Source organism: Rattus norvegicus, chromosome 7, assembly GCF_021556685.1.
Source record: "Rattus norvegicus strain SHRSP/BbbUtx chromosome 7, alternate assembly SHRSP_T2T, whole genome shotgun sequence".
In the NCBI taxonomy this organism is placed as follows: Eukaryota; Metazoa; Chordata; class Mammalia; order Rodentia; family Muridae; genus Rattus; species Rattus norvegicus.
The window spans coordinates 62,239,848-62,266,118 of NC_141540.1; the positions used below are offsets into that span (position 1 = coordinate 62,239,848).

A 26,271-nucleotide genomic window follows, 5' to 3' on the forward strand; every position below is an offset into this window, starting at 1 on the left:
TAGAGACAATTAGACTATGTTTAATTGCGATGAATACACAATGATTAGGATGTGGAGATCCGCACCAGAGAAATGGCTCAGCACATAAAGGTATTGCTACCAACCCTGATGTCCTGAGTCTGTTTGATCATGAAAACCTAGACAGGAGAGAACAGACTCCTAAAAGCCGTCATCTGACTGCCACACACACACAGGTACACCCTCATAGACACATACAATGTAGAAAAATTATTTACTTTTAAAGCGAGAGGGACAAGCTGGAGAGACGGCAGCTCACGGCTGTCTGCAACTCCAGTTCCAGATCTGTGTGCACAAGGCCCAAGTGAGATGCACACACACACACATTCACACACATACAACAATCAGAATTGTGCATCTATAAGTAGGAAATATTTCACAGTCCAAGGTGTTCTCCAAAAGTGTGAGCGGAGTGTTCTTACTCGAGTTAAGGAAGCGGGCTGTTTTCCTTTGCTTTCCTATACTATGTCTCCACTACGAACCTCTTTTATTTGTACATCTGATGTTGGTCGTTTCTTCCCGAGTGTCAGCATTAGTCCAACCTTAGAAATGAAGCAGTCACCAGAAGCTCAGAGCTGGCAGACCGTATCCTTTTAGGCCATGCCCTGGTCTATTAAACTTAACACTCCTTCTATTCCACGATAATGCTCAATGCTAACGTGAAGCCCTCCGTCAGGATGCCCAAGAATGTTCACTGTCTTCATTTATTACACTTAACAAATCATTATGATAAAAGGATTCCCTACATCACAGCTGGCAGAATAAAAATAAATAAAACCTTTCGTCTGAATGCCAGCATACACACAGACATGAAGCCCTGTCCAGCTGGCTCCTTCCTCGCTCTCACAGGGGTACAATGTGAAGACTACTATCAACCTCTGCAACTTTATGCCGAGTCAGAGCTAAGAAAGACACACATGTTCAGTCTGGTGTTTATTTGGTGGTCTGGATTTGCAGTGTTGAATTACCATCACTAGCAGGCCTGCAATCTTCAGAGTGTGTTCCATTAAGGGATAAGCAAGTACAGCTCAGTCAGTTTGAAAAAAATCACAGCACTTCATAGTGTGGTGTGCAGAGGAGGGAAGTCTTTGGCCTTCTCCTTAGAAATAAATATTGAGTAACCATAAAAACGTTGTCATCCTTCAGCTGTCCAGGGAGGAGCACGCACGGCCCCGTACTCAGGGCATCAGAGTTCTTCTTTGAAATATCCCAGCTTTGCCAACGACATCTCCTTTCTTAGTTGCATAACTTCCCAGAACATCTGATCAACTGCACAAACAGAGAAGGGACATGTAAATCATAACGTCACCTTAATTACTGCTTGGGTTTCAGTGAAAATGTACAATTAGTTGCAAGGCAAACCTGTGCATGTCCTAACGACGCGCCTGACGCCTAAGCCCCAGGCTTCTCAGGGAGTCTCTGTTCCCTCCATGAGTAGGGATTCCTCAGTTATCTAAAGGTTACTGTCCAGCTCAGGAGTCTCCTGCACTGGTCAGCTGTCCTGTCATTTCATTCTCCCAGAACAGAGGACATTCAGGAATGTTCCTTGTAATGATAAAGTTTTATGCCTGGGTCAAATTAGAAATAAAGCAAATGTTCAAGTTCAACTGCTCTTTTCCACTGTCCACGCTTCTTTTACGTTTCCAGTCAAGTGGAACAGAAGTGCTCTGTGCGTCAAGCAGTAAGGCCTGTGGCCAGCACACACTCACTCATCAGTTGTTTCACCAGGGAAAAACTGGCCCCAAAGCACACTTGGCAATGTCTGGAATACTTTTCTACTGTTGTATCTTGAGGTTTACTGGCATCTAAATAACTAGAGGCCAGAAATGCCGTAAACGTGCTACAGCATACTCAACAGAGATCCCTCACACACACAAAGAATTATCCACGCTCAAAATGTCAACACAGAGTATCCTTTATCTGAAATGCTTGTGAGAAGAGTCCAGATTTTAATTTAAAAAAAAAAAAACAAAACAAAACATATGCAGACACAATGAGATAACCCAGGTTAAAAGGCTTCCCGTGGAGCCCAGCAGATCGAGCCCAGCAGAGCAGTACTGGTTTTGTTGTTTTCTGACCATGAGGTAGGCATAGCACTGTGCCAATATGTCCGTGCTAGAAGTTTTGTATCTTGAAGCATTTGGGGTTAAGGTGGCCAAGCTGCAGAACAAAAGTTGAGAAACTGTGCCTTGAATCTACCTAACCTCAATCCTTTAATACAAGGCTCAGATAATGAGTAGGTTTTAAAATTAAAAATTTAGCTTTACACAACACACACAGTAAGTGCTGTGTACTAATAAATAAAGTGGGAGAGGGACAGAACCCGGCAGGAATGTCATATCTGTCACTCAGGCAAGATACTTCCTTCCTATTTCCATGAAGTCAGCTGTTGTTAGACTTCCCACCAATGTTACTATAACAAGGAAAAAAAAATCTGTAGAATATTATCCATTGACAGGCAATCAAATGATGTTTTTATTAAAACTATAAAAATCATCACACAATCAGACTCCTTTTGTCTCACAGCCTTTAGGCTCCGACACTGGAGACAGGTTCCGAGCCTTCTCTGTACATTAAAATTAATGATATGCAGCTCTAAGCAAATATGGCACAGCACAATGTCCCAGAGCCTGATGGGCGGAGCCTGTCTTTGCCAGTTTAATTCTCCATGATGGGACGGAAAGCATTAGCTTCTACTAGTCTTTCAGTACAGAAACATTTCAACATCTATAAAAATTTACAGTCTGCCACTGAGCCATACTCATCCTGACATTTTTTCTTAAACTTGTTTTTTTCCTGAGACAGATGCCATTAATTTGCTTACGGTGCCCATGAACTCATCCTACAGCTCTCCCTGGCCTTCAATGTGTTGTCCTCCTGTCTCAGCTCCTCTCACCCCTACCTCGTAACTGTCGAAGGGTGAATGTCATACGATTCAACACCCGTGACACGTACAAGGGGATCTGTCACATATCCCTAGCAAGGTAAACTGGTTCTGCTCAAAACTCAAGAGCAAAATGGGGGAGATAAAACCGTCCTCTGTGGCCGAGGCGTTTGTTCTGAACCATGCATAGTTTTGTCAGAAGTCGTCAGGAAGTTTAACGGGACTGCAGAACAACAGATTGTTGCACTATTGCTCTGACTGGCTAACCATAGTGTAAATGCTCACAAGGAAGTAAGAACACTCACCATCCTGCTGTTTCACAAGTCCCTGCTGAATATATCGAATGTATGTAAAAAAGTTACATACAGAAGTGATCTAGGCCAAAAAAGAGAGGCGTCATGAGCGGTCGGTTTCACAGCGAAGCAATCATTACTAAGTGCTGGTCATGTCACTTACCCGGTATCTGCAAACCGGAGAGATGTAGTAATAGCTGCTGGAGTCCCCTAGTTTAATCCTGTGCTTACAGGGCTTACTCTGGCCAGTGAGAGCACACTTTCTGTAAAACAACAAATTCCAGTTTTGTTTTCTAATTAAAAGCATTTGCCCTACTTTCTTTACAGGTCGTTTTTTCATTCAGATAGGAAATATCTGAGACCCTACCATGTGACAGGCCTGCTCTAGATGCTGGGCCACCATGAAGAACAGGACAGAGCCTCTGCCCCTGTGGGACTCACAGTATGAGCTTACAACTGATCTCGCCTCTGGAACGGATGTTGACAGTTCACAGGGGGACACCTGACAAACGGAGTATGTGCGGGTGGCAGGGCCAGCTGCACTCAGTGTTGGGTGTAAGAACTATAAAGAAACAAGCTGCCCTTTAGATGCAAAACCATAACGCTCGGATGAAGAGGCCAGCTCATACCATCCTGTCTGTCTGTCTGTGGGCATTCTATCTACTTGGACGAGGCTATATATTTCTGGAGGGTAGACACTGTGCCTTGCTTATCTTTAAAGCCTCGCATCAGGTGGCCATCGCTGACCGCTACAGAGGTGATGAGCCACTGTCACCATGCTGCTCCATGAACGAAGCCTGACTGTCCATCAGGCTGGACTTACAGCAGCCACGGCCAACCGTGTCAGCTGGGAACCTGGACAGACACGACTACCCCTCTTTGCTAAGGCAAAATTAGCATAGCTCTCAGGGGGAAAAAAGTGGTGAATAGCATTTGACATGCCATTACAAATTACACAGCGAAGAAAAACAATGTGTGTGAACCACATTAGATCTCACTTATACCTACTACTAAATATGTAACACAGGCGTTCCTTCACTAAGAAAACAAGTGCAGACTGTGTTATTTGGAACAAGATAATTTTAAAGGCAACCTGCAAATCTCTGTGAAAAAGAGACTATTTTTTAATTCTTTTCAAGGAGACTTTGCCTTATTGCTTACGCATGCACACACACACATGTACACACAAACACCCACGCATGCAAACTGCTTTAATGATCTGTGGCAATATTTAGAAGTACTAACTACTAGCTTGGGAAGGATCAGAAATCAGTAAATTTAAGATTCAACCATTAGGAGTCCTTGTAATGTGCAAAACTATACTTATTCAGAAGAAAAAAAAAAAAAACCCTTCAACTGAAAAAAAGGTTACAGCTATTCTCTGGAAAATATGTTTGTTCTTTCACCATCTTGTCTCATTTTGAAAGGATTTTGCTAATGAGATCATTGGCACTAACTCTTAGATTAATAAAATAAAAAGTGCCCTTTAAAGAGGACCAAGCTTTGGCTCTGGGTTATGAAGGGTTTTTCTCTCTCTGTGTGTGTGAGCTGTATGTATGTATATGTTTCCTCATACCTGATAAAAGCTTTTCTTCAATGGCTTTAAAAAAAAAAATCTTAACTGATCACTTCTAAAGCTAACCCGGTCCTGGGCTTTCTGGCCTCCTCCTGATGCAGTATAGAACAAGCTACTCCTGCGGGGCCTCCTCACAGCCAGTCTCCAGATTCCAGACTCACTCACCTCACCACCAGGGTTAACAGTGCAGAAATCCAGGCCCACAGCTTCTTTCACAAGTCAGAACTTTTTCTAACTTCCAACCAACGGAGGGGACAGTCAACTCTTAAGTTCTGCCTTCTTGTAGCCCCCACCCCATCTAATTTCCATCTTTCATCTGTCACACCTCTTTTCTCCTTCATCTTCCTGATCCTCTGAACATAATGTTTTCCTGTTCTGATTTATCCAATTCTACCCACACCCCACACCCCAGACCAAATCTCGGCACCTCCAGCGAGCCCCAGGCCCACCAGAACGACCTCGTCCTTCTCTAAAGGCTCCCAGCACTTGCCACTTGTTCAGCCACCACTTCGGAAACCCAGTTCCCAGGAGCCTTGCTAGGACTTTACCTTATAGTTAGTTTAAAACTGCAATTTCTGAGCCATCAATTTCAGCCAGGAAAAAACCAACTCCCACAAGTTATTCTACATGCACACTATTCCTAACAGAAAATAAAATGTAAAAGAAAGAAAAGAAAGAAAAAGACAAACGCCTTCCCTCCAGACCTTGCGCACATAAGCACTGTATATAAATTGCTCTCTAAATCTAACCTGTCTATTCATTTTCTAAAACCCTGTAAGTATGCACTGCTGTCTGCCATCTTGTAGAGTACAGCATGTATAGTATGTGACATATATAAGCACAAATTCCACAGTAAAACTGCCACATGCCCTATTTATTCATTCAGACCTTCAAACACTGCTTTCCTTACATCGACTTTCCATTGGAGGGGCTGGAGGGCTAAAAGGAAAAGACTTTGGTGTTTGTGAAATGAAATACTATAAATTTCCTCTAAAGTCCAGGCTGCTGTGCATAGGGTGTCACCAGGGTTTAACACCAACTACAACTCTGGCTGGATGTGCAGCTCAGGAAACAAATACATGACCAGCCATACCACCCAAGCAATCTCGTAACCAACACTCAACAGCCATCCTGAGAATGCGTGTGCCAACAGAAACAGATGGCACAGCCTCTCTAACAGACCCTTAGTGTACAGCATCACACAGCCTTGATGGGAGCCAACGGCTGTACTGTGGGCTCGGCTGGGCTTTCCAGCCTCCCTATGAACCAGGTCCTCAAACGCATTCCCTGATAGTTTTAAAACAGAGGCTGAAGCATAATTACATGCAGCTTGGGGTAACATTTCCGGTTGTAGGCTTTCTCCTTATAGCAGTGTGTGAGAAAAGCCTGCCCTGCTATGAGAACAGAGCGGTCCTCCCTTGACAACGTGTACTCTCCAAACACCTGTCACATTTCAGGATCCTTTACAGATATAATACGGGTGGAAGGTGAGGACTAATTTTCCTTTTTTAAATTATGCATATGTATCTAGGACTATGGGGGCAGGGGTGGGGGGAGATGTTCCTGTGAGGTGCGTGAGGGCCAGAGGAATCCGATCTGAGTTACAGGTAGTTGCCGAGTTGGCTGATGTGGGTACAAGGCTGGACTTGTGTTCTCTCCAGGGCATCAAGTGCTGCTAACCACTGAGCCATCCCTCCAGCTCCTGTGTCCTGTTTTCATACTTGGTAAGGCCAGTTCTAAGTCAGTACCTTCTCAAACTAGTTTTGATGGCAATCCTCAGACCAAAGTATTTTACACAGATGGTAAGCGTACATAAATAAATAACTCATTCCCACCCCCTCCCTCTCCCTCCTCCTTCCCCTCCCCGCTCTGGCAGTTTGGCCTACAATCCACGTCTGACCTCACAACCCACTAATGGTCACTACTGTCCCTACCTTAGCCGACCTGCATCCCTGGCATGCATGTATTCTGTAATTAGATCCTCGGGACTCTCTTGAGCAGCCCACACCCACCTCTTGCCTAGGGTCTGTACCAATGACCTTCCCTCTCTTCACAGCCACACTGAAATCTAAGAATGTTCTAGATTTCTCTAAATACACCACACACCTTTCTTTACCTAACAGACCACAGCTCTGACTGCAGGGGGTGGGGGTGGGGGTGGGGGGTAAGCTTAACTTTGAAATACAAAGTTAAAGACAAACACGGGTGGGGTAGGAGAAGAAACTGAGGAGTATGTGGTCACATTTAAACCACAGACATGAACACAGAGGCACAGCACAGAGACTCTGAACAACGCGCTCTCCCCACAAGGCATGGTGTAAACACCTACTTTGGCCCTCCGCACTCCACCGCGGAAGCCTTCACGAAGCGGATGGGCTGCAACCCTACCGGCTCGATGCTTAGAGTGTTGTTCTCCACGGCCTCCAGAACAGCTGAAGCCAACTTAAAACAAAAGTTAAATGTCAGCAGCAAATACCTAAATAAAGTAACAGGCTAATTAGAAGCTGGTCAGCTTCACTAACATGGCCATAACCATTGCAAAGAGAAGGAATTAAAAACACAAACCACAATCTTGATTTAACGTTTAAAATGCAAGCAGCTTAATTACAGTGCCAAGCATTTTTTGTATTAACTGGCAGAGGATAAAGTTATTATTCCAGATTCTGTCATCCATCCCTTACCCATGATTCCACACGCACTATAAAACCCACTTCAAAACTAATATCCTAATCCTGCATCCTCTAAATTTATGCAATAGATACCAGTCATCTGTGACAGCGATAAGACAGTAACCCTAGCCAAATATTCTCTCAATGTATGTCCTACAGGCACAAAAGTGTCCTGGTCGGATACGGAGTGTCCAGCGCCGATGGGCAGCAGTAAGCAGGTCAGAGTGCAGTGCTGAGAAGACCAGCACTAGTGAATGGTCTGCAACGCACAGCCCACACTCGGGTCGGCATCATGCTGTTCATCCTCAGTTCTTACGAGGACGATACAGCCCAATCCTCTAATGAGTCATGTAAGGTTCTGAGGACTCAATTCCTTACATTAGCTCGCAGGCTATTGGGAGACAAACTTCTCACATTTAAGATCGAACTGAAATTAAGACTTTACAGTTGGATAGGATTTATATGACACCTGATTCTTTTCAGTGTGCTTCAACCTGCTTGCTTCATTCTTCCTCCTAACAACTCTGACCCAGGCCAAGTTGGCACTGTCTCTCCTGTTTAAGGACACAGTTGGGGATCTGGTTTAGGGTCTATGTTGGCAGTGGCAGAGATCAAACAGGACCTTGTAGAGGTTAGTGGAGCACTTTGCTCTGAGCTACTCTCTAACAGGGTGTACACAGAACTTGGCTCAAACGGAAAACTGAATCTGGGTCTGCGAATCAAGCAGCAGGCCCTCTTCCCACACAGATCTACACGGGACACTGATACAATGAGGAAAGACGCTCAGAACAGCCGTAATCATGGTCCTACGCGAAATGGAGCAATGTTAAAAATGACATTTTACAGTAATTTACTACACGTAGGACATTACAATATGAAACATGGCAGCAGAAAGCACATTGACTGCAATGCGTTCTTAACGAGATGGGAAACATTACCTCACTTTTCGCGAATGTTAAGCATGGAAAGATATCCTCCTGATAGATTTTGTCTAGGAAGGGACATGTTCTGTCCATTGTGGGCTCATCCTTCCAAGACCTGAACTCATTATACAGCGATAGATCGGCCTAATGAACCAAAGCAAACATAAAACAACTTTAAAAAGAAAAAACAAAACACTTACTTGATAAAACCAAACCCTAAATTAGACGTGATTAAAGGGAAAGTTCTTCATGTAACATAGCAAAAATTCAGTTGCCCGTAAAACTTGACAGTAGTCTTCCTTTAGAAAATGACTGACAGCCTTCTCGGTGTGTCCCTGTGCTGTGCAGACATGCTGCCTCCTCCTCACCTACGGCTCTCCACATACTGTGTCTCCTCCTCACCTACGGCTCTCCACATACTGTGTCTCCTCCTCACCTGCGGCTCTCCACATACTGTGTCTCCTCCTCACCTACGGCTCTCCACATACTGTGTCTCCTCCTCACCTACGGCTCTCCACATACTGTGTCTCCTCCTCACCTGCGGCTCTCCACACACTGTGCCTCCTCACCTACGGCTCTCCACATACCGTGGCTACTCCTCTTCTGAGACAGGGTCTCACTCACACCCCAAGCTCACTATGTAAGCGGGCTGCCTCTCACTAGGCTCCTGCCTCGGCCTGACTGCTATGCCCAGCAAACTGGGGCTGTCTGAAGACACAGGCTGTCCTGAACAGAAGCACGCTGACAAGTCTCTTGTGACAGCTACCAATCTGGAGCCACATTAGCTAGAGAAAATGAGTAAGCTGAGTCTAACCTGGGAAACCTAGTGTGGGATAAAATTGAGGGACTGTCCTTAACTAGAGACAGTCCCTAAGGGATGGTTAAAATGTCCCTTAGTGTAAGCTACAGGACAGAAAGCAGCAGATGCACTCGGCTACGACACTGAGCACCCTAAATACCCCCTGAATTAGTAATAATCCATGGGCTTTCTGGTCAGGCCTCCACTTGATCCTCCTCTTTCCCTTCCCCATCTCTGAGTCTGACCTAAGTCTTCTTCCCCAAAGGCCCTCAGATCCCCAGGTCTACCCACCGATCATTTTTATACATTTCAAAAAATGAGAGAAGCTTCTTAAATATTGAGACGCCATTAAAAAAGTTTTACTATAAGCAACACAAGAAAATACATTACACTAAGTGAAAATTTAAACGCTAAACTTTTTATTTAAGTACACTTATTTAAAGTTAAAGAAATCAGAATTAAAGTAGTGACTAAAGAAGTATGTTAGATATTTAACAAAACAAATATGAACTTTAGATTCTGCTACATTCAGATTTGGATGAGAAGTGAACTTTTCAGTTACCAAATTCTTATTAATAGCTGAGCAGATGTAATTCAGCTACAACAGCTACCCTTGGCTATTCAGTGAAGTGATTCCTGGCTTCTACACACACCTTAGCTGACTAAACCCCAACAGCTTCTTCAGCACGAATTGGCTTAAACTCAGGAGTGAGTGAAGCCCCAGGAAGTCTGGGTCAATCCCTACAAACACTACATCCCTAGGATGATCGATAGACAGTATCTAAGTTATCTATGTTTTCTAAAATGCAAGGCTTCGGTTATTTCTGGGTTCTGTTTTCTTGATTATCTGACTCAACTCTAGAACTTTCTTATGGATGTAAAATTTTGCTTCTCTCAGATTTCAAATAAAAAGAGCTACCTACTAGCAATCTTGAAGAAAATCTATCTTCACGCTTCTTATATTTGTATTTTAATGCTCACTAACAGAATGTCCTGACTAGTGGGGACCCTGAGGCACCCACTTTCCTGTATACAACACATGCCAGTTTGTTCCCTAGACAGAAACTTGCAATGCAGACTCCCCTGCCTGCAGCAGGCCCTCCAAGATCAAGGGTCAGAGAGTGAGGATCCTTGAGACCAACCAGCTGTAGGACAGCCTCCCCATCTTAACACTGCATATTCTGCACTAAAGTTTGCTGGCCGCCTCAGTGAGGACAACTGGACAATCGGCAGGAAGCCCAGGCAGAGCCAGAGGGGACAGCCCTCAGGAGTTACCTCTCTGCAGTCTTTTACGATTGGCTGGATCGCACTGAAGTCCTGGTGGCTGCCACTCATAGCACTGCTTGTACTTTTGTTCCGTGTGTGCCCCCTTTTAAAGGGCGTCTTTCCAGCCGCCAGAGGCTCCTGCGTAGGCGATGTTGGAGAACTGGACAGTACGAGTGTCTTCAGCGCAGCCACTTCGGCTTGAAGCACATCAATCTTGAAAAGAAAGCAGCACCGTCACACGCACACGCTTTATGGCAGAAGTGACCAATGTTAGCAATTTGGCAAAAAACACTTGCAAGAACAGAAAATACATTTAATTTGTTATTTTTCTATGAAGTAATGAGGGGAAAGTAATCCAAGTTTTCTGGGTCTCCGTATGCTTTGATTCTACTGCCAATAATGTCAAAAGGAACATTTTAAATACCTAACACTAGTATGAGTTCCCAAAACATTAAAATGTATCAGTTTACCATTACCTTTAGTTTGCTCCTAAGATAATCAAGTTTACTGAGGTGACTTTTTTCCCAGTGAACTAAGAAAACAAACGTAACTTTCCAAGAGGACTGTAACATCCTCTGCGTGTACGCGGCGGGAAGCAAGCTGGCTGTGGTAGAATACACACCAGCGTCCAGGGTTACTGGTGCAGTATGTGCCTTGTGCTCACTCGTGGTTCTGCAGCTTCCGAGTATGACATAAGTGCTGCTTCTCCAGTAACAACAGCCGCCAAGGGCGTCAGGGCACTCATGACTAGTCTCCCCACGGTCTCCCCGTCCATAAGGAAAGCTCCGAGACTCACTTTCCCTTGAGCTTCCTTCAGCTGCTTTTCTGCAGTTGCCTGCTTGACGTTCGCCTCTCTCACCATCTTGTGAGCTTCCTGAAAGAATCAACATTGCAAACTTGGGAGGCAAAGTATTTTAGCATTCATTTCAAAGCTACTTCAGGGCTACCTGTGAGGAAGCAAGGACACAGCGCCAGCCCTCAACAACCATGGGGGGTGGGGGGAGCAGCTGCCGTCAAACAGACAGAAGTTAGGTGAGGCCCAGGCTTTTAGCACCTGTTAAGCATGGCAGCAGCTGAGGTGAGGTCCAGTCCATCCAAGAGACACCGTCAGGTCTGTGACCAGTAAAGGGGATGGAGGACGGCCGCAGGCCAAAGCCAACTTCTTTGCAACAAGGTGTTGGAATTAAATCCTGATACACATTGTTAGTCACAGAAAAAAATACACAAAAGGGACAACAGTTCACACCTCAGAAGAAATGACCTGAGGAGCTTCAGTTTCCAGTAAACTCATAAAAACGATACAGGTGAAAACTGCACTGTACAGTGCAGGCTGAGAAGGGAGCCGTCCACTCCGTAGTCGTCAGTGCCTAATGCAACAGAGAGGAGACTGCAGGCACCCGCCCGCCTCGCAGCCACAGTACTTACTAATGACTTCTCTTTGGGAGGTACTGTCCTGGGTTCTGACAGAGAACGAGGAACGAGACAAAGGCCTGGTTCCTAAAGAGGTCCTGCTCAGGGTACACTCTAACAACAGGGACAAAAGTCAGGGTGACAATCCCGGGCTTCACTCTAAGTGAAAGATGAGCTCTTCTTTAAGGATGAGAATAACATGATCTCATGGTTTTGTTTTGTTTTCTTTTTTTTTTTTTCTTTTTTCTTTTTTTTCAGAGCTGGGGACCGAACCCAGGGCCTTGCGCCTGCTAGGCAAGCGCTCTACCACTGAGCTAAATCCCCAACCCATGATCTCATGTTTTAAAGATTATGCTTTTGTGTAAAATAATCTGTATAGACTAGAATGTCTGGGAACAAAATGTGGTTTCGGACTTAGTATGTGTGAACATAAGATATCCAAAGAAGATTCAACAATATTTAATAAGCACACAGTCTGACAGCTCTGCAGGTCTGTGACCTGCAGGTGGCAGGTGCAAGCTCTCCCTCAGAGTGGGGCATGCCGTCATAGCTGTTCATGTGCAGCAGCTGTGTGTCTCGTGAACACGAACCTCAGACTACATTAAATAATCGAACGTTCACTACCGATGGTTGTAATGGAGTGAGATGGACCGCAGGAATACTCCAGCACCATATGCACTCATCCAGCAAAGTGTTTAAGAGCTGTCAGAATGATCGAAGCCCTTCCCTTCCGAAAACAACAGTTGTTGCAGATTTGCTTGGCTTTTCTGGAATAAGGAGGAGCTGTCAAAAGACGACTATTGGACAGGTATTTCCAAAATAATAAATCCATCTGCTCCTAAGATAACCGACATTTAACTCTAAATGCAGAAGAAACTAATGTCAAGCGATAACTGCTGAACTGGGCAGGGATGGACGCTTGGTGTCAGCTGAGCGATCTGGATCAGACTTAAGAGAGGACAACTGGAAGAGCTGACACTTCCAAAAGAGTTTTGAGAGTTTCAAAGAGCTAAGAAGACATCGAACAACTAGAACCAAGGCCAGGATAAAACCAAGGTGAGGTGGGGTATGAGGGGACCTCTCCGGCTTCAAGAGGGACACTGATACACCATGTAGCAGATGTCCCCAGAGAAGGGGGCGCCAGTCTGAGGGGTAAAGCATATGGCATGAGTCTGCCAACCAACCGAACATGGAAATGCAGTTTCCAGATGCTGGGGTCACTGTCTTTTACTGTCCCGAAGGTGAGGTGCTGTAAGCTCTGTGCACGGCAGGCTTCCCCAGGCTTTCTGCACTCAAGTCTGAGCTTTGCCAGGAACATGCTACAATGCTGAGAACACTGCTTCTAGTACAAACGGCAGAAGTATGTTCAGGGCCATTTCAGGACCGTTAAAAACTGTCCCGGTCCCAAGCTAACTGCCTCAACTTCTAAAAACCCTATCTTTGATTGAATTGCTTCTCTGACACTGAGACAGGTGTGCAATGCATTCTGGCTGTTTTCGTGCCACACCTGGCCTCTCTCCTCTGACCTGTCAAGCTTCCCTTTTACATCCTGACTTTGACACCCCGAGTCATCTACGTGACCAAGTTCTCAACTATCCATTGGGACCTGGGCGGCTCGCCTGTATACAAGTGGTACACAGGTAAAGACAATGACTGCATCTTCCTCAGCCAGCAGCCCCTCGGGGTGGGCTATGGCCTGAGCCCCCCAGTCAGTCAGGACGCTTGGCTGCTGACAGGCCTAGGTGTGTGCAGGTCCAGTGCAGGCTTCTGGCTCTGACGCCTTTTTCTCCAACTCCTCTTTTTAATGATTTTCTTCTTTTAAATAAAATTCAAGGAAACACTATAAAGAACAATTTTTTTTAATTTGTTTTACACGGTTAATTAATTTTGGGTGTGCCACAGCATGCATGTAGAAATCAGAGGACAACTTGCACAAGTTAGCTCTGTGTTTCCACCACATGGGTCCCAGGGACGGAACCTGGGTCAGGCTTGGCCACGAGGGTTGTTACCTGCTGAGCCACCTTGCTGGCCCTAAAATGCAATTTTTAAAACCAAATGTTTTAAACACAATATAATCCTACACATACTAGCTGGATATATACACCCTAAGGAATGCCGTAAGAAGGTCATGTAAAGTCCTATTTTCCATAAGTAGAACTGTATGTTTCTACAGGAACAGAAAACTTTACACATTAAGAACACGGCAGCTCCTAACCACCTGAGGTTCTGAATCTGGGCCTCCGTCATTTCAGGTCACATTCATAGGTGGCGGACGGTGCGACTGGGATGGAGTGAGCATGCGGCATACCCAGAACCGCGGCAGTGCTGAGGCCGTGATGAGCATGCTGGGTTTCAAGTTCATCCCCGGTGACTGCACACAGAGCTCCTGCTGTCCTATCCTCTGTGCCTCCCACGCTCAGCTCCACAGCCCCAGCCAAGATTTGTACTAGGAATCACCGACCTCGGAAAGGGCCAAGTGGCATTCGTGGATCTCAGGACCACACAGACAGTTTCCCTTACCTAACTCAATTTTGTTTTCTGCCGTGTGGAAGCAGAGGCAATACATGATGAACTTCCCCATCTCAGTGAAAACAGAAGGTTGGACTTCAGCTCGCCCTATGTGTCTGGTGATCAGAACACTGAGATCTACGTTGCGGTGAACTGTGAGCTCCCAGCATCCGACTCAGTCCCTGCACACACTCACCTCCTATACACCTGACAGCTCCTTCCGTTAACCAGCACTCCGCCCTCCCATTCCTCAGCCCCACAACCACCCATCTACTGTGTCCTGATGAACGGTAAACTCAGCTCCTTCAGAATCTACGGGAAGGGGGAACACTGTACATTTTTCTGTCCTCTTCTTACATGATCATCTATATTGCCTCAAGCAATGAGATTTTCTTTAATTTTAATAAATTTGTGTGTATGAGTGTGTTTGAGTGTGTGTGTTTGACTGTGTGAGTGTGTGTGTTGTGTCAGCCAGAGGAAAACCGTCAGGAATGACGCTCCTCTTCCACCACGGGATCCGGGGACGAAACTCTGGTCATCAGCTTGTACGGCAAGCACCTTTACCCACAGAACCACGTCAACCTGATTTCCCTTTTTAAAAAGCCAATGTTGTATAAACACACAGGACGCTTCAGCCTTATTCACGGACTGTTGACTAGGGGCTCACATCTGGCTTGGGACAATACAACAGCAATAAACCTGAGAATACAGATAAAGAATTTATTCCCTCTGATGTATACTCCAAACGGGAATTGCTTGATGCTAGGTTTTCTTGTTGTTTTTTGGTCTGGGGTTTTCTGTTTGTTTTGGGGGGGGGGGTTGTTTGTTTTTTAAAGACAAGATCTCACCATGTAATCCTGGATGCCTAGAACTCACTAGGTAGACCAGGCTAACCCTGAATCAGAGATCTGCCTGTCTCTGCCTCCTGAGGGCTGGGATGAAAGCGTGTGCCACTCCATTGGCTACACCTTTAATTCTTTAAGGAGACATCCCCATACTTTTGTCTGTGACAGCCATACCGACAGTACCACACCTTGCCAACACACACTGAGAATGTGAGGCAGTGTCGGCATATCACTGGGTTGGATTTGCATTACCTGACTGGTATATACTGGTATATACTTTTCACACAGCTTCTGATCCTTGTCCATCTCTGTTAGGTGCTTACATACTCTGCAGCTACCCCTTGCCAGATCCAGACACTCCCTGCACATGGTGTTCTCTCCACTGCACTGCTGGTTAGTTTGGGTGACTGTTTGCAAGCTTAAGTTTGATGCAATTCCACATCTCTATTTCTGTTATGTTTCCTGAGCTTCTGGTTTCACATTAAAAACAGCAGCAACAACAACAAAAACCGCTGCCCACGCCAGTGGTTGTGTAGTTTCAGGTCTTTTGATTTAATCTGTGGGGTCTGTTTAGAGCGCAGAGAGCAGTCCTATCCGTGCACACAGATGTTATTTTCCAGTGTCATTCTCTGAAGGGGCTGTCCTTCCTCTCTTTAACAAGCGGTAGACTATCAGTGCACGCTGGGCTCTACCCAACTCCCTCTTCTCACTGTGGTTTTGATTGCTGTGGTTTTGACTGCTGTCACTTTGTCACAGACTGAGCTCAGGAAACGCCTGCACCCAGCTTACTGTTCTTGCTCACAGTACTTTGATTGTTTCGCTCTTTTGACAATCTATGTGAATTAAGATTTTTGTTTCTAGTTCTGCAAATGATATTCTTGGGATTTTGATCGTGACTATATTGAATCTGCAGATCACTGGGTATACAGAGATTTAAATACTGAATTAATTCTTCTGACCTATGGAATGATGTCTTCTTTAAATTCCCTTCACATCAACCTGTCCTAACTTTCAGAGAACCAACCACTGCTTATTTTTAGGTGAGTGATTCCTGTGGTTGCTACTGTGAAACCATTTCTTTAATTCCCTTAATTCAGATCATTTACAGCATATAAACACTCATTTGTCTAATCTCAAACTTTACAAAGTTCCTATCTTTTGGATGCTCTATATAGACGGCAATCATCTACAGACCTAATCTCCTTCCTCTCCTGCGGGATTGTTCTGACTCTGATCCTAGTCCTACACGGATAAGTGGTGCGGTGGAAAGCCTTTGGCTTGTACCAGATCACCAAGGAACTGCCTCCTGCTCACCAGGGTTAGATGCGGCTATGTTCAATCCTTGGTCCTCACTATGTTGAATACCATTCCTTTAACCCCTCTTTTTCCAAGATTTATTGTATCACTTTGACTTTGGTAAGATGCGTTCTCTCCATCTATTGAGACGGCCACATGTTTCCATGTCCTTGGACGTGGTGTGCCTCACCGACGGATCTGCTGGTTCTGGGTCATCCTTGCATTCCAAGGCTAAATCCTCTTTGGCCATGGTGAGTGGTTTCCGTCATGTGCTGTGGGACCTGGACTGATAGTATTTTACTGAAGATTTTTGAATCTCTGTGTGTCAAGACTCAACGCTAGCCCACAGGCTTCTTTTTCCTCACGGAATTGGCACTGGCGTTAACACTGCAGCAGTACTGACGCGACAACATGCCTTGACTAGTGTGCTCCCTTCTGTGTGTGCCTTCTGCTTTGTTTGGAGCATCTGGGGATGTCTGCTGTCCTGTGTTACTGCCTGGTGACACTTCCCTCTGGACTGCTCTCGGTTAAGCTGGCTGTGGCCTGGCCACATCTATAACCGACTCACTTGTCACTGGTCTCTCCTATCCTGTATCCTTCCCTCCATTTTGGTAGCTGCATCTCTGGGATCCCCCGAGTAGTTTATGCCTGAGGCATGTTTTTCAGTATGTCTCTTCTTCCATCTTTTAAACCTTCTCTTTTTCCCTCAGTTCTTTCAAAAAATGACTCTTCGTTTTGTGGATATTTTCTCTTTTTCACTTGTCTCTGTTCCTCTTAAACTCTGGTATTTCCTTCCTCCTCCTACTTTGGGGCTCAGTCTTTTCCCCACGCCTTGAGGCGTGTATTAGACTGAGTGCCCTCCTGCATCCTTCCGTAGGCGTTGACTGCTGGTAATTTTCTTAGCGCAGTGTCTGCTGCATCCCCTAAGCTTTTGCTAGGCTCTCCATGAGTTTGTCTCAAAGAGTTTTTCACACTCCCTTTCGGTTCCTCCTTTAACCCCACAGTTCAGAGTGTTTCAGTACCCACACACTTGTCTGTTTTACTGTCTGTCTGATTGCTATTTCTAATTAGATTTCACTGTGGCAGAAATGTTTCCCAGGCTTCACTCGTGGGTAAACTGAAAGAACATATCTGAGAAAATGGAAAAAGCACTGGGAATCTCTTGTCTTTTCAGTTTATAATGGCTTATTATCCCAGACGACATTTCTCATGTGTGCACATGAGAAGAGTGGATCCTCTTGTTATGTGGAGAGTTCTTTGTGCGTCTAGGGACATCTGGTCTGGTGTCGACCCACCCTGCTACTTCGTCTTGGTTTTCTATCTGAACAACCACAGCAACATCTCTATTACTGTACTGCATTTCCCCCTTAGGTCTGACGTTTGCTTTGTACGTCTGGGTGCTTTGTTACTGGGTACATGCTTACTTGTATAATCCAATCAAACTGACCCTTTTGTCCTTATGTAATGACCTTATCTCTGAATGACAGTTTTGACTGAAAGCCTATTATGTGCAATTAAAATACAGCCACGCTGTTCTCCTCATAGGCTGCACAGAAGCACTTCTCCATCCTTGCCTATGGACAAATTTATAAACTTAGAAAATAGAACTACTTTTCTTTCCTAGTTAGTATTTGGGGGACAAACCTATTTTGTGTTTTATCACCCAGTATCCTGAGGATTTCTGTGATGGAGTTTTGGATCACATTAACAAGTTGGTCCACTTCCCAAGGCAGACGGCCTCTGCCACCAGTGAGTAAAAAAAGTGTTCTTCCTTCAGACCTCAAACACAGTTCTTTGGGTTCTGTCTATCTCTGCCCGTCCCACACAGGCCCCACTGCACATGTCTCTCTGTGTCAGTGACAGTGCTATCAAGTCTGAGCAGGCCTGGTAGAGACCTCGGTCCCGAGGACAGGCTGCAGACGAAGGTGAGTGGCCTCATGCTCCTTAAATCGCTCCGCAGCAGTGACTGCACCCCGGGTTTGCAATCATAAAAGGACAAGGACGTTGAAAATCCAAATGGCCCTAAATAACTGGTAAACTTGGAAACTAAAGTTACTGGCCCTTCCTTGCACACAAACATTGTTCACGGCCAACACGGACAGCTACAGTGTTCCTGTTTCCTCTTTGTGTATTTTAAGTTAGAGACTACATTTCCTTAAAGATTATCTTCTGTCTACCTTAGAGGTATTGTGCACACACATGAAGCTAGCCATATCCTTCTCAAGATGCCTTCACAATCCGATTCTATCAACATATACAATTGAGATATTGTTCTTGGCCACGATGTAAACAGACCAACCTCAAATAAACTAGCTGTGAGTTCTTCCAACTCCTGCCCAAGTTGATCTCGCACTTTCGAAAGTCTCTCACATTCTTCATCTTTTAACTTCAATTCCTATGAGAAATTGATAATTTTGTTTTAGATCTCTTCAGTCTGAAGTGAAACTGTAGATTATATAATAGTTAATAAATTATAACATGTTAATACCATCTCCTACATGTTATTACTGAAAATGAATTACAATTAATTACAAACTCTAAAATTATAACTAAGCCAACATGTTACATTATCTTTCTTCCATGAAACATTCAAAGACTAACTGTGACTATAACAATAAAAACCACTATTGCCCCTTTAGCTTTTCTCTAAACATACTTATTTCTACACTAAAAATTAATTAATTTTATTGGCATTAATAAGCAAAACTGAAAGAGGTGCATACTTGGTAGAAATAAGTATGTGGGGAAGATGGCTCAGTCAGTAAAGTCCCTGCCACAAAAGCACAAAGATCTGGTTCTGGACCCAGAGCCCGTGTGAGAAAGCCAGGCCCAGCAGTGCACGCCTGTAATCCCAGGTGAGGAGGCAGAGACAGGCAGATCCTCACAACCCACGGCTAGACAGCCTGCAAACCAGGTGAGTGCCAAGCTCAGTGAAAGCCTGTTCCAACAAATAAGATGAAGAGTATTTAAAGACCCCACCATTGACCTCGGGTCTCCAGATCCCCACATGCATGCACACACACACACACACACACACACACACACACACACACACACACAATGATTTCATTAAAGCATCAAACTGCTTGACTTTATATGCTGCCGTCACCCCAAGAGAACCAGAGAACCTCACAAGTCTCGGGACATAAGAGAATGTTTCCTCAATGATCGGTCAAGAGAGTGAGAGACTCGGAAACACAACTTACCACACGAACCTCTGAATACGAGGACTCTAACTTTGGGGAAAACGGAAAGAACATATCTGAGCAAATGGAAAAGCAGAGAGGTTCCCCAGGCCTTGCCTGGGGGTAAATGCAGCCAACACTTCCACCCTGGGGGCAGCTGGCTGCTAGGACACCCCAGCTCCCACCCAGGGCAGAGGTGCTGAGTGGCGAGCAAGACTTCCCACACAGCCTCGAGCTAAGGGAAAACCACCCAACCATGCAGACAGGTTGAAGCAAGGACCCGATGCAAAACTCTAATCCTACAATGCAAGGCTGAGACTCTCAGACGCTGCTCTGACAGAACCTGGCTGAACTAGGCACAACTCTGAGAGATGTTTAAGAGATGACAGAAATCACGAGGAAGGTCACACCGAGACCCTTCTACCTCACAGGGACCTAATACTCCACTAGAGACCCAAGAAACAGAAATGGATACATAGTTATAGTTAAACAGAAACAAGACCTCCTAGTATGCTCTCTTAGAGCAGAGTGTGTGCTGAACACTTCAAAACGCTGTAATACAGGATTTCAAGAACTCAATAGAAAATCTGAAGAGCTAGATGTGATTACCATGACACAACATATGTATGTCCTGAAACATACAGAGTAATATATTAATGTATATAATGCTTATGTTTTCTTTCTGTTAAAAACTTTAAAAAATTTAAAATTAAACACAAGGCACATTATCCATAAGGGAGGAAAAATCTGGATCAGTCTGAAACATCAACAGCAGGATTTTGAGACAAAACAATGAAGTGCTTTTTGAAGAAGAAAAAAAAAAGAAAGAAAGAAAGAAAGAAAGAAAGAAAGAAAGAAAGAAAGAAAGAAAGAAACTCTGGTGTATACTGAGTGTTTCCTACCAGCCAAAATATTCCTTTAATAGGCCACAGAGCAATACACCTGTAAGGCTTCAGGAAGTGTCTGCCCTATGAAACTGCTTGGGCCATGGAGCAGGGACCAACTGTCATAACCGGACAGTATCCAAGCTGCTGCAGCTTTGCTAAGAGTGAAACGGAACCTGACTAGAGATCTGCGACTTGAAGAAGCAGCGACCAAAAGAATACCAGTAACTGAGGGGCTGACTCAACGGGAGAGTGCCTGACAAACAGGAGGTCCTGGGTGTGAGGAGAGATGGACACGTGAATACACACACACACACACACACACACACACACACACACACACACACACACGGATGGACAAACAGATATGTGAACACACACACACGGACATACAGACGCACTGACATACACAGGGGTGGGGTACTCGACTAAGCCACAGACAGGAGAAAGTATCTGCAAAGGGCATATATAATGAACTATTACCCAAAATATGTAAAAAATTATAACATTTAGGAAAAACACTTTTAAAATGGACAAAACACTAGACCAAGACATTTCACCAGGAAGATACACAAGTGGCAAGCCTATGAAAGACGTTCTTTCATCAGGAACTGCAAATTACAACAAAATACCACCAGGCAACCATCAGAAAATGCTCAGCCCTTGCTGCTGGGAGTACAGAGCAGTGCAGTCACTCTGGAGAACGATCTGACAGTTTCTTACAACACCAGACACAGTCTTAACCATCATACTGGGTACAGATCCAAGTGAGCTGAAGACTTATGCTATGCAAAAACATACACACAGATGTTTTTACAACTTTATCTATGATTTCCCAAACTCTGGGGCAACCAAGGTTTCTTTTGTTAGGCAAACAGGTAACTGTGGTCAATGCACACAACAGATAAGCACCTGGGGGAGGAAGGGAGGAGAGTGGGAGGTGAGCGCCCAGTGGAGGTGGGGGTGAGCACTGGGGTAGAGGAGGTGAGTACTGGGGAAGTGGAGGTGAGTGTGTGGGGGAGGGGAGCACCATGGAAGAGGAGGGGAGCACCGGAGGAAGGAAGGGGAGCAGAAGGGGTGGAGAAAGGGGTGCACCCAGGGTGGGGGAGAATGAAGCTGTGAGAGGCAAGATACGCAGTGAGAAGTCACCTGAAGCAGCTGCATGCTGCATCTTCGGCTGCATTACATCCTAGACACAAAGCACATGAGTAGAGGTCACAGGCAGACATGGATCCTTTACAGGGCTGAGAACAGCCATCCCCAGTGAGCACCAAACCACTCCTGAGGAACACTGGACACTCACAGGAAGACTCCTGGTCTGCTCCCAGACAACTGGGGCCTCAAAGTGTGCCTGTCACTCACCGAGGCACAAATGTAGACCACCTACCAAAGCAGTGCAACTCCACCCCAGCACCGAAGGCCCTCAAGAGCTTGTGCCGTTTGCCCCTGCAGAGTTTGTCCTTGATTCACACTGGATCTGTCCAGTCTCTTCCCCTCCCCAGCCTGGTCCAATCCATCTCAACTCTCTCCCTACAAATGACCAGTAGCTTTGGTTTGTCTGCTTCGAGGTCCAGCTCTGCCGACCACAATGAGGTAAGATGTGCACTGTCCTTGTGTGGCTATTTTTAACATTCGCACTCTTCCTTTATCAGTGCCCTGTATCGTAGGTAACATGGTTATTCAGTCTTCTCTCCTTCTACAAACGCTAACTTTGTGTTAGGAAATCAGGCAATCGCCCTGGTTCCAGAGGGAGAGCTGGTTTTCATGAAGTCCCAGTCTAATGAGGATAGCAGAGCTTTTAGGCAGACTCACAAGGGAATCTGAATAATGATGGATGGATGTCAGGGATCAAAGAGTTCCAAACAGAAGGCATGAAGCAGTTTGTTTCACAGAAGATGACAATGTGGAGGTGGAACTAAAGAAAGGCAGGTTGATGACCTGTCTCGAGCAGTCTTGAAAGGTAGAGTAAGAAACAGGACTTATCTTAGAGTCAAGGGAATCACCAAAAAGAGAAGAGGAGTCACTGAGTTCTAATCCAGGAAGAACCATCAGGTTCGCCATTCAGAGTGCACCACTTGTACAGTTTGGTTAAGTTTAAAAAAAAAAAAAAATCACTGGAGACACGTATCACAGTAACTCCTCTGACGTTTTAGGCCAGTGACGTGGACTTAGAATGAGAATGTGGAAGGGGAAGGTGAAGGGTGGCTACACAGAACACCAGGGCTCTCAACAAGCATACGTCAACAACACTACGACTTCATCTTCTTTGTATTCCCAGGAGTCTTGCTACGTCCCGCAAGCGGATCCCAGGACTCAAGGTCCAGAAATTCTTTTGCAACTCAGCCCCCTCCCAAAGTAGCTGGGGCTGGCCAGCTAAGACCTCACCCCACCCCAGGGCAGAGGCTGAAGCAGCCGGGGCCTCTGGCACACAGCGCACTCACTACCGCTCAGCCACGCTACGCAGCTAGCTGGACTTCACGACTTTCATGATACACACTTCATACACACAGCGAGAAAGTGCTCTTAAGATGTGATTCAGTGCTTCTTGTCTTCTTAGGGCTGCCCTTCTTGAGAACTCCTTTAACTGACAGAGAACAGGTTCTTGTCCTGTGAGTCTGGGTTTCCACTTCAATACCTCATTACAGGGCATACTTCTGAAGGTGTTCCACCTAGTAATTAAAGTCAACAATAAAGCAAAAGCACCCAACTCACTTAGGTTAGCCTGGGCAGCACCGATCAAGTTCACACATGAGTTGGCGTCTCAACTGTCCTGTTAGGTCAGCTGGGAACAATTTTAAGACCCGCATTGGCTTCACAGATGTTAGGGAAAGGCAGTGCAGTCGCTGAGGCACATTTCCATCTGTTCTGTCCAACTACTAAACGCTTTTAATTTAGTGTGGTTTATTTCTTGAGACAAGGTCTCGCTCTTTTTCACAGTGGCCTGTAATTCACTATGTACTCCAGACTGACCTCAAAGTCACAGCAATCCTCCTGCCTCAGTGTTCTGAGTGCTACGATTACAGACATACACCACCAAACCCTGCCAAAGTAAACAAATACAGGGTCATGTCTAGTTACTGTCAAAAAATTGTTAACAAAATAGCCTAGTAAATGTTTCTCTTCCTTTGGCTACAACTATTACAGAGGGTCGTGCTAAATAAAGGGGCGTGGTTCTCAAGCAACTCCCTCCCGCTGTAAGCTTTCTTGTTGAGTTTACTTCTCAGGAGGAATAAAGTCTAAAGCTAACTCTTCACATCAGAAGGGCTGGGTCCTGGTGACGTAACAATTACCAGGGAAGTTTGTGGAAAATGCCTATTTCTAGGCTTCAACACACTAATCCTGTTTCAGCAGCTCTGGGATGAGATATGAAATCCACATTTTAATAAGGACATACTAAAGTCCTTATTCTGCCCAAGCTGACTTTCAGTAACAACCTGGGGAAGGCAAGCCAGACAACTGCAGAATCACACAATAACCCCTGACATCCCACAACTCTCAGTCCCACACATGACTCCTCCGTTCCAACACTGTGGCTATACTGCTGGACCGTGGCTGTTCTGTACCAGACTACAGAACCCAATACAGAAGAACACGGACCACTAACTACTCCCAGGGAAGCCTGTCTGCTACGGACCTTTGCTTCAGAGTACTGTGTACATAAGATGAAACTCTAGGTTTCTAAAACTCCGTTTTGCTCACAGGAAACTAGCAATGACCTATCCAGTGTATTATCCGTGTGCCTACTCACAACAGTATGTCTGCACGCCCACACACACAATCCATTTAATCAACACAATACAGCAAGAATATGTCACATGCTTTAGATACAATCATCAACAAAGGGACATTCTTCCTTGTGAGGCTGACATAACTGAAGTGTGTGAGGAAGTGAAGATTCAGAGCAGAGTGACCAGGTCGAGTGCGTAAATAAGCAGTAGATAAGCAACATAAACGGTCAGCTTCCGGTTCTAATCAAGAAGGCTAACAGGGCCCAACTTACCAGCCTCTGATACAACTGAACACCTAGGACAGTGTGCAGGCCAGTGCGCACGTGTCAACACTGCCTGTGACACCCAGAGGTGGGAAGCAGAAGGGAGCCCTGGGTCATCACGTGACCAGATGAAGCATTAGGAAGTTTAAAACATGCGCTCAGGAAACTCCAAGTGCAGTCACAAAGCAAACAATTATTTAAAAGTTTTAAACTCTGAACATGAAAACTACAGAGTCCAAAACAGGTTAGATATTGCAGACAGACAGAACAGCTCTGGAAACTATGAGGAACTATCCACAGCGAAACCCAAACAAAGGGAAAAATTTAAAAAAAAGAATAGAACCTAATGAACACATAACAGAAGTTCAAAAGAGGAGACTTAGGAAAGGAATGGAAAGATTTTTGAAACTGAAGCTAAAATGTCCAACATATTATGAAGACAGACACCCCCAGACGCAGGAGCACAGGGCATATCCATGCATGCAGACAGACCCCACAGCCCTGAAGAGACTACACTAACGGAGGAAACCACAGCAGCAGCTTACGGAAGACTCTCCCACATACACAGAGCAGCAGATGGCAGGGGTGACCCTGCCTTCCCGTGAGAACAGTGTGCCTGGAGACCACAAAGACCTTCAATGCTCAGAGAGAGAGAGAACATCCATCAGCTTCAGGGACCTTTCCACATATAAAAGGTACCCACAGCACACATAGACAGGGAACACACTCACGGTGCCCTTTAAATAGAAAGAAAAAGATGCCCGTGAGAAATCTAGATACGCATTAAACAAAAAAGAAACACTGGAGACAACAGCTCTGTATAAATCTCTTTACAACAATAAGCGTTTACTGTAAAGTAAAAGTGTGAGGTGAAATTTAGAATACATAAGGAAGATTACGAGACTCACTGCCCAGAGCCAGAAGTGAAAGGGAAAACACGCAGCTAAGATCCCCACGCTGTGCATGCGCCGCTGCGGTACACAGGTAGTGGCCGCTGGAGTTCACAGGCAGTGCCCCACTGCAGGAGAGGTAGCCACGGAAGGAGCTCACTGTCAGCCGTAAACCAATTACTCAGAAACTCAACAAAAACTAGCCAGTGAACAAGAAAGAAAGGCTGAAATTATAAAAAATGAACTAATACAAAAGGAGGAATAAAGTAGGTCAACGAGAACAACAGAATACAAACAGTAAGACAGTGATAGATTTAGCCAAATTTTAAGAATATTGTGTTAAGTATATACAGTCTAAAGATACCAGTTAAAGAGCACATATCAGCAAAAAGGACAGAAAGCAAGACTTACTTTAAACAGAAAAATACTAATAGGTTAAAAGGATGGACACAAGACAGCTAAGAGTCATCAACATACAAAAGGTCAATGGCATAATTTTAATGCATAAGTTATCAGAATTCAGAAAATACTTGCAATATTCGAGTTCTCCTCAAGACTTGAGTCCTACACATTGACATTAAAGCTATATTATGGGGTTGGGGATTTAGCTCAGTGGTAGAGCGCTTGCCTAGCAAGCGCAAGGCCCTGGGTTCGGTCCCCAGCTCCTAAAACAAAAAAACAAAAAAAAAACAAACAAACAAAAAACCCAAAAAACAAAGTTAAAGCTATATTATACTCATCCTAATAAAATTCAGTATGTATATGCTCATATAACATAATCATTTCAGTTACCTCAACCCAGCTCCAAGTACTACAACCTAAAGATTTCAGAGA

At 45.0% G+C, this 26,271-nt stretch overlaps 1 protein-coding gene and 1 long non-coding RNA gene across 51 annotated transcripts in view; one reads left to right on the forward strand and one right to left on the reverse strand.

Annotated features, from left to right (window-relative positions):
• The window catches only part of Rab3ip (RAB3A interacting protein), a 43,871-nt gene continuing 17,600 nt past the window's right edge, over positions 1–26,271 (reverse strand). For 12 of the 50 annotated variants that reach the window (NM_001437786.1, NM_017313.4, XM_087556117.1 and 9 more), the window contains 8 exons: positions 18,787–18,882; positions 11,225–11,302; positions 10,438–10,641; positions 8,379–8,507; positions 7,101–7,213; positions 3,359–3,458; positions 3,208–3,277; positions 1–1,287 (listed from right to left, as the gene is read on the reverse strand). In NM_001437786.1, the coding sequence (NP_001424715.1) occupies positions 1,205–1,287; positions 3,208–3,277; positions 3,359–3,458; positions 7,101–7,213; positions 8,379–8,507; positions 10,438–10,641; positions 11,225–11,302; positions 18,787–18,882 (873 nt within the window). In that variant the 3' untranslated portion in view covers positions 1–1,204. Of the gene's footprint in view, positions 1,288–1,380; positions 3,278–3,358; positions 3,459–7,100; positions 7,214–8,378; positions 8,508–10,437; positions 10,642–11,050; positions 11,303–18,786; positions 18,883–19,210; positions 19,426–23,053; positions 23,226–23,526; positions 23,597–26,271 lie in introns of those variants that run through there. The other 38 variants (XM_087556130.1, NM_001437785.2, XM_087556134.1 and 35 more) reach the window with 7 other exon arrangements.
• Positions 12,303–17,194, forward strand: LOC148004690 (uncharacterized). Its single transcript, XR_015625326.1, has 2 exons — positions 12,303–12,894; positions 14,091–17,194. It is a non-coding gene; the product is annotated as an uncharacterized LOC148004690 (long non-coding RNA).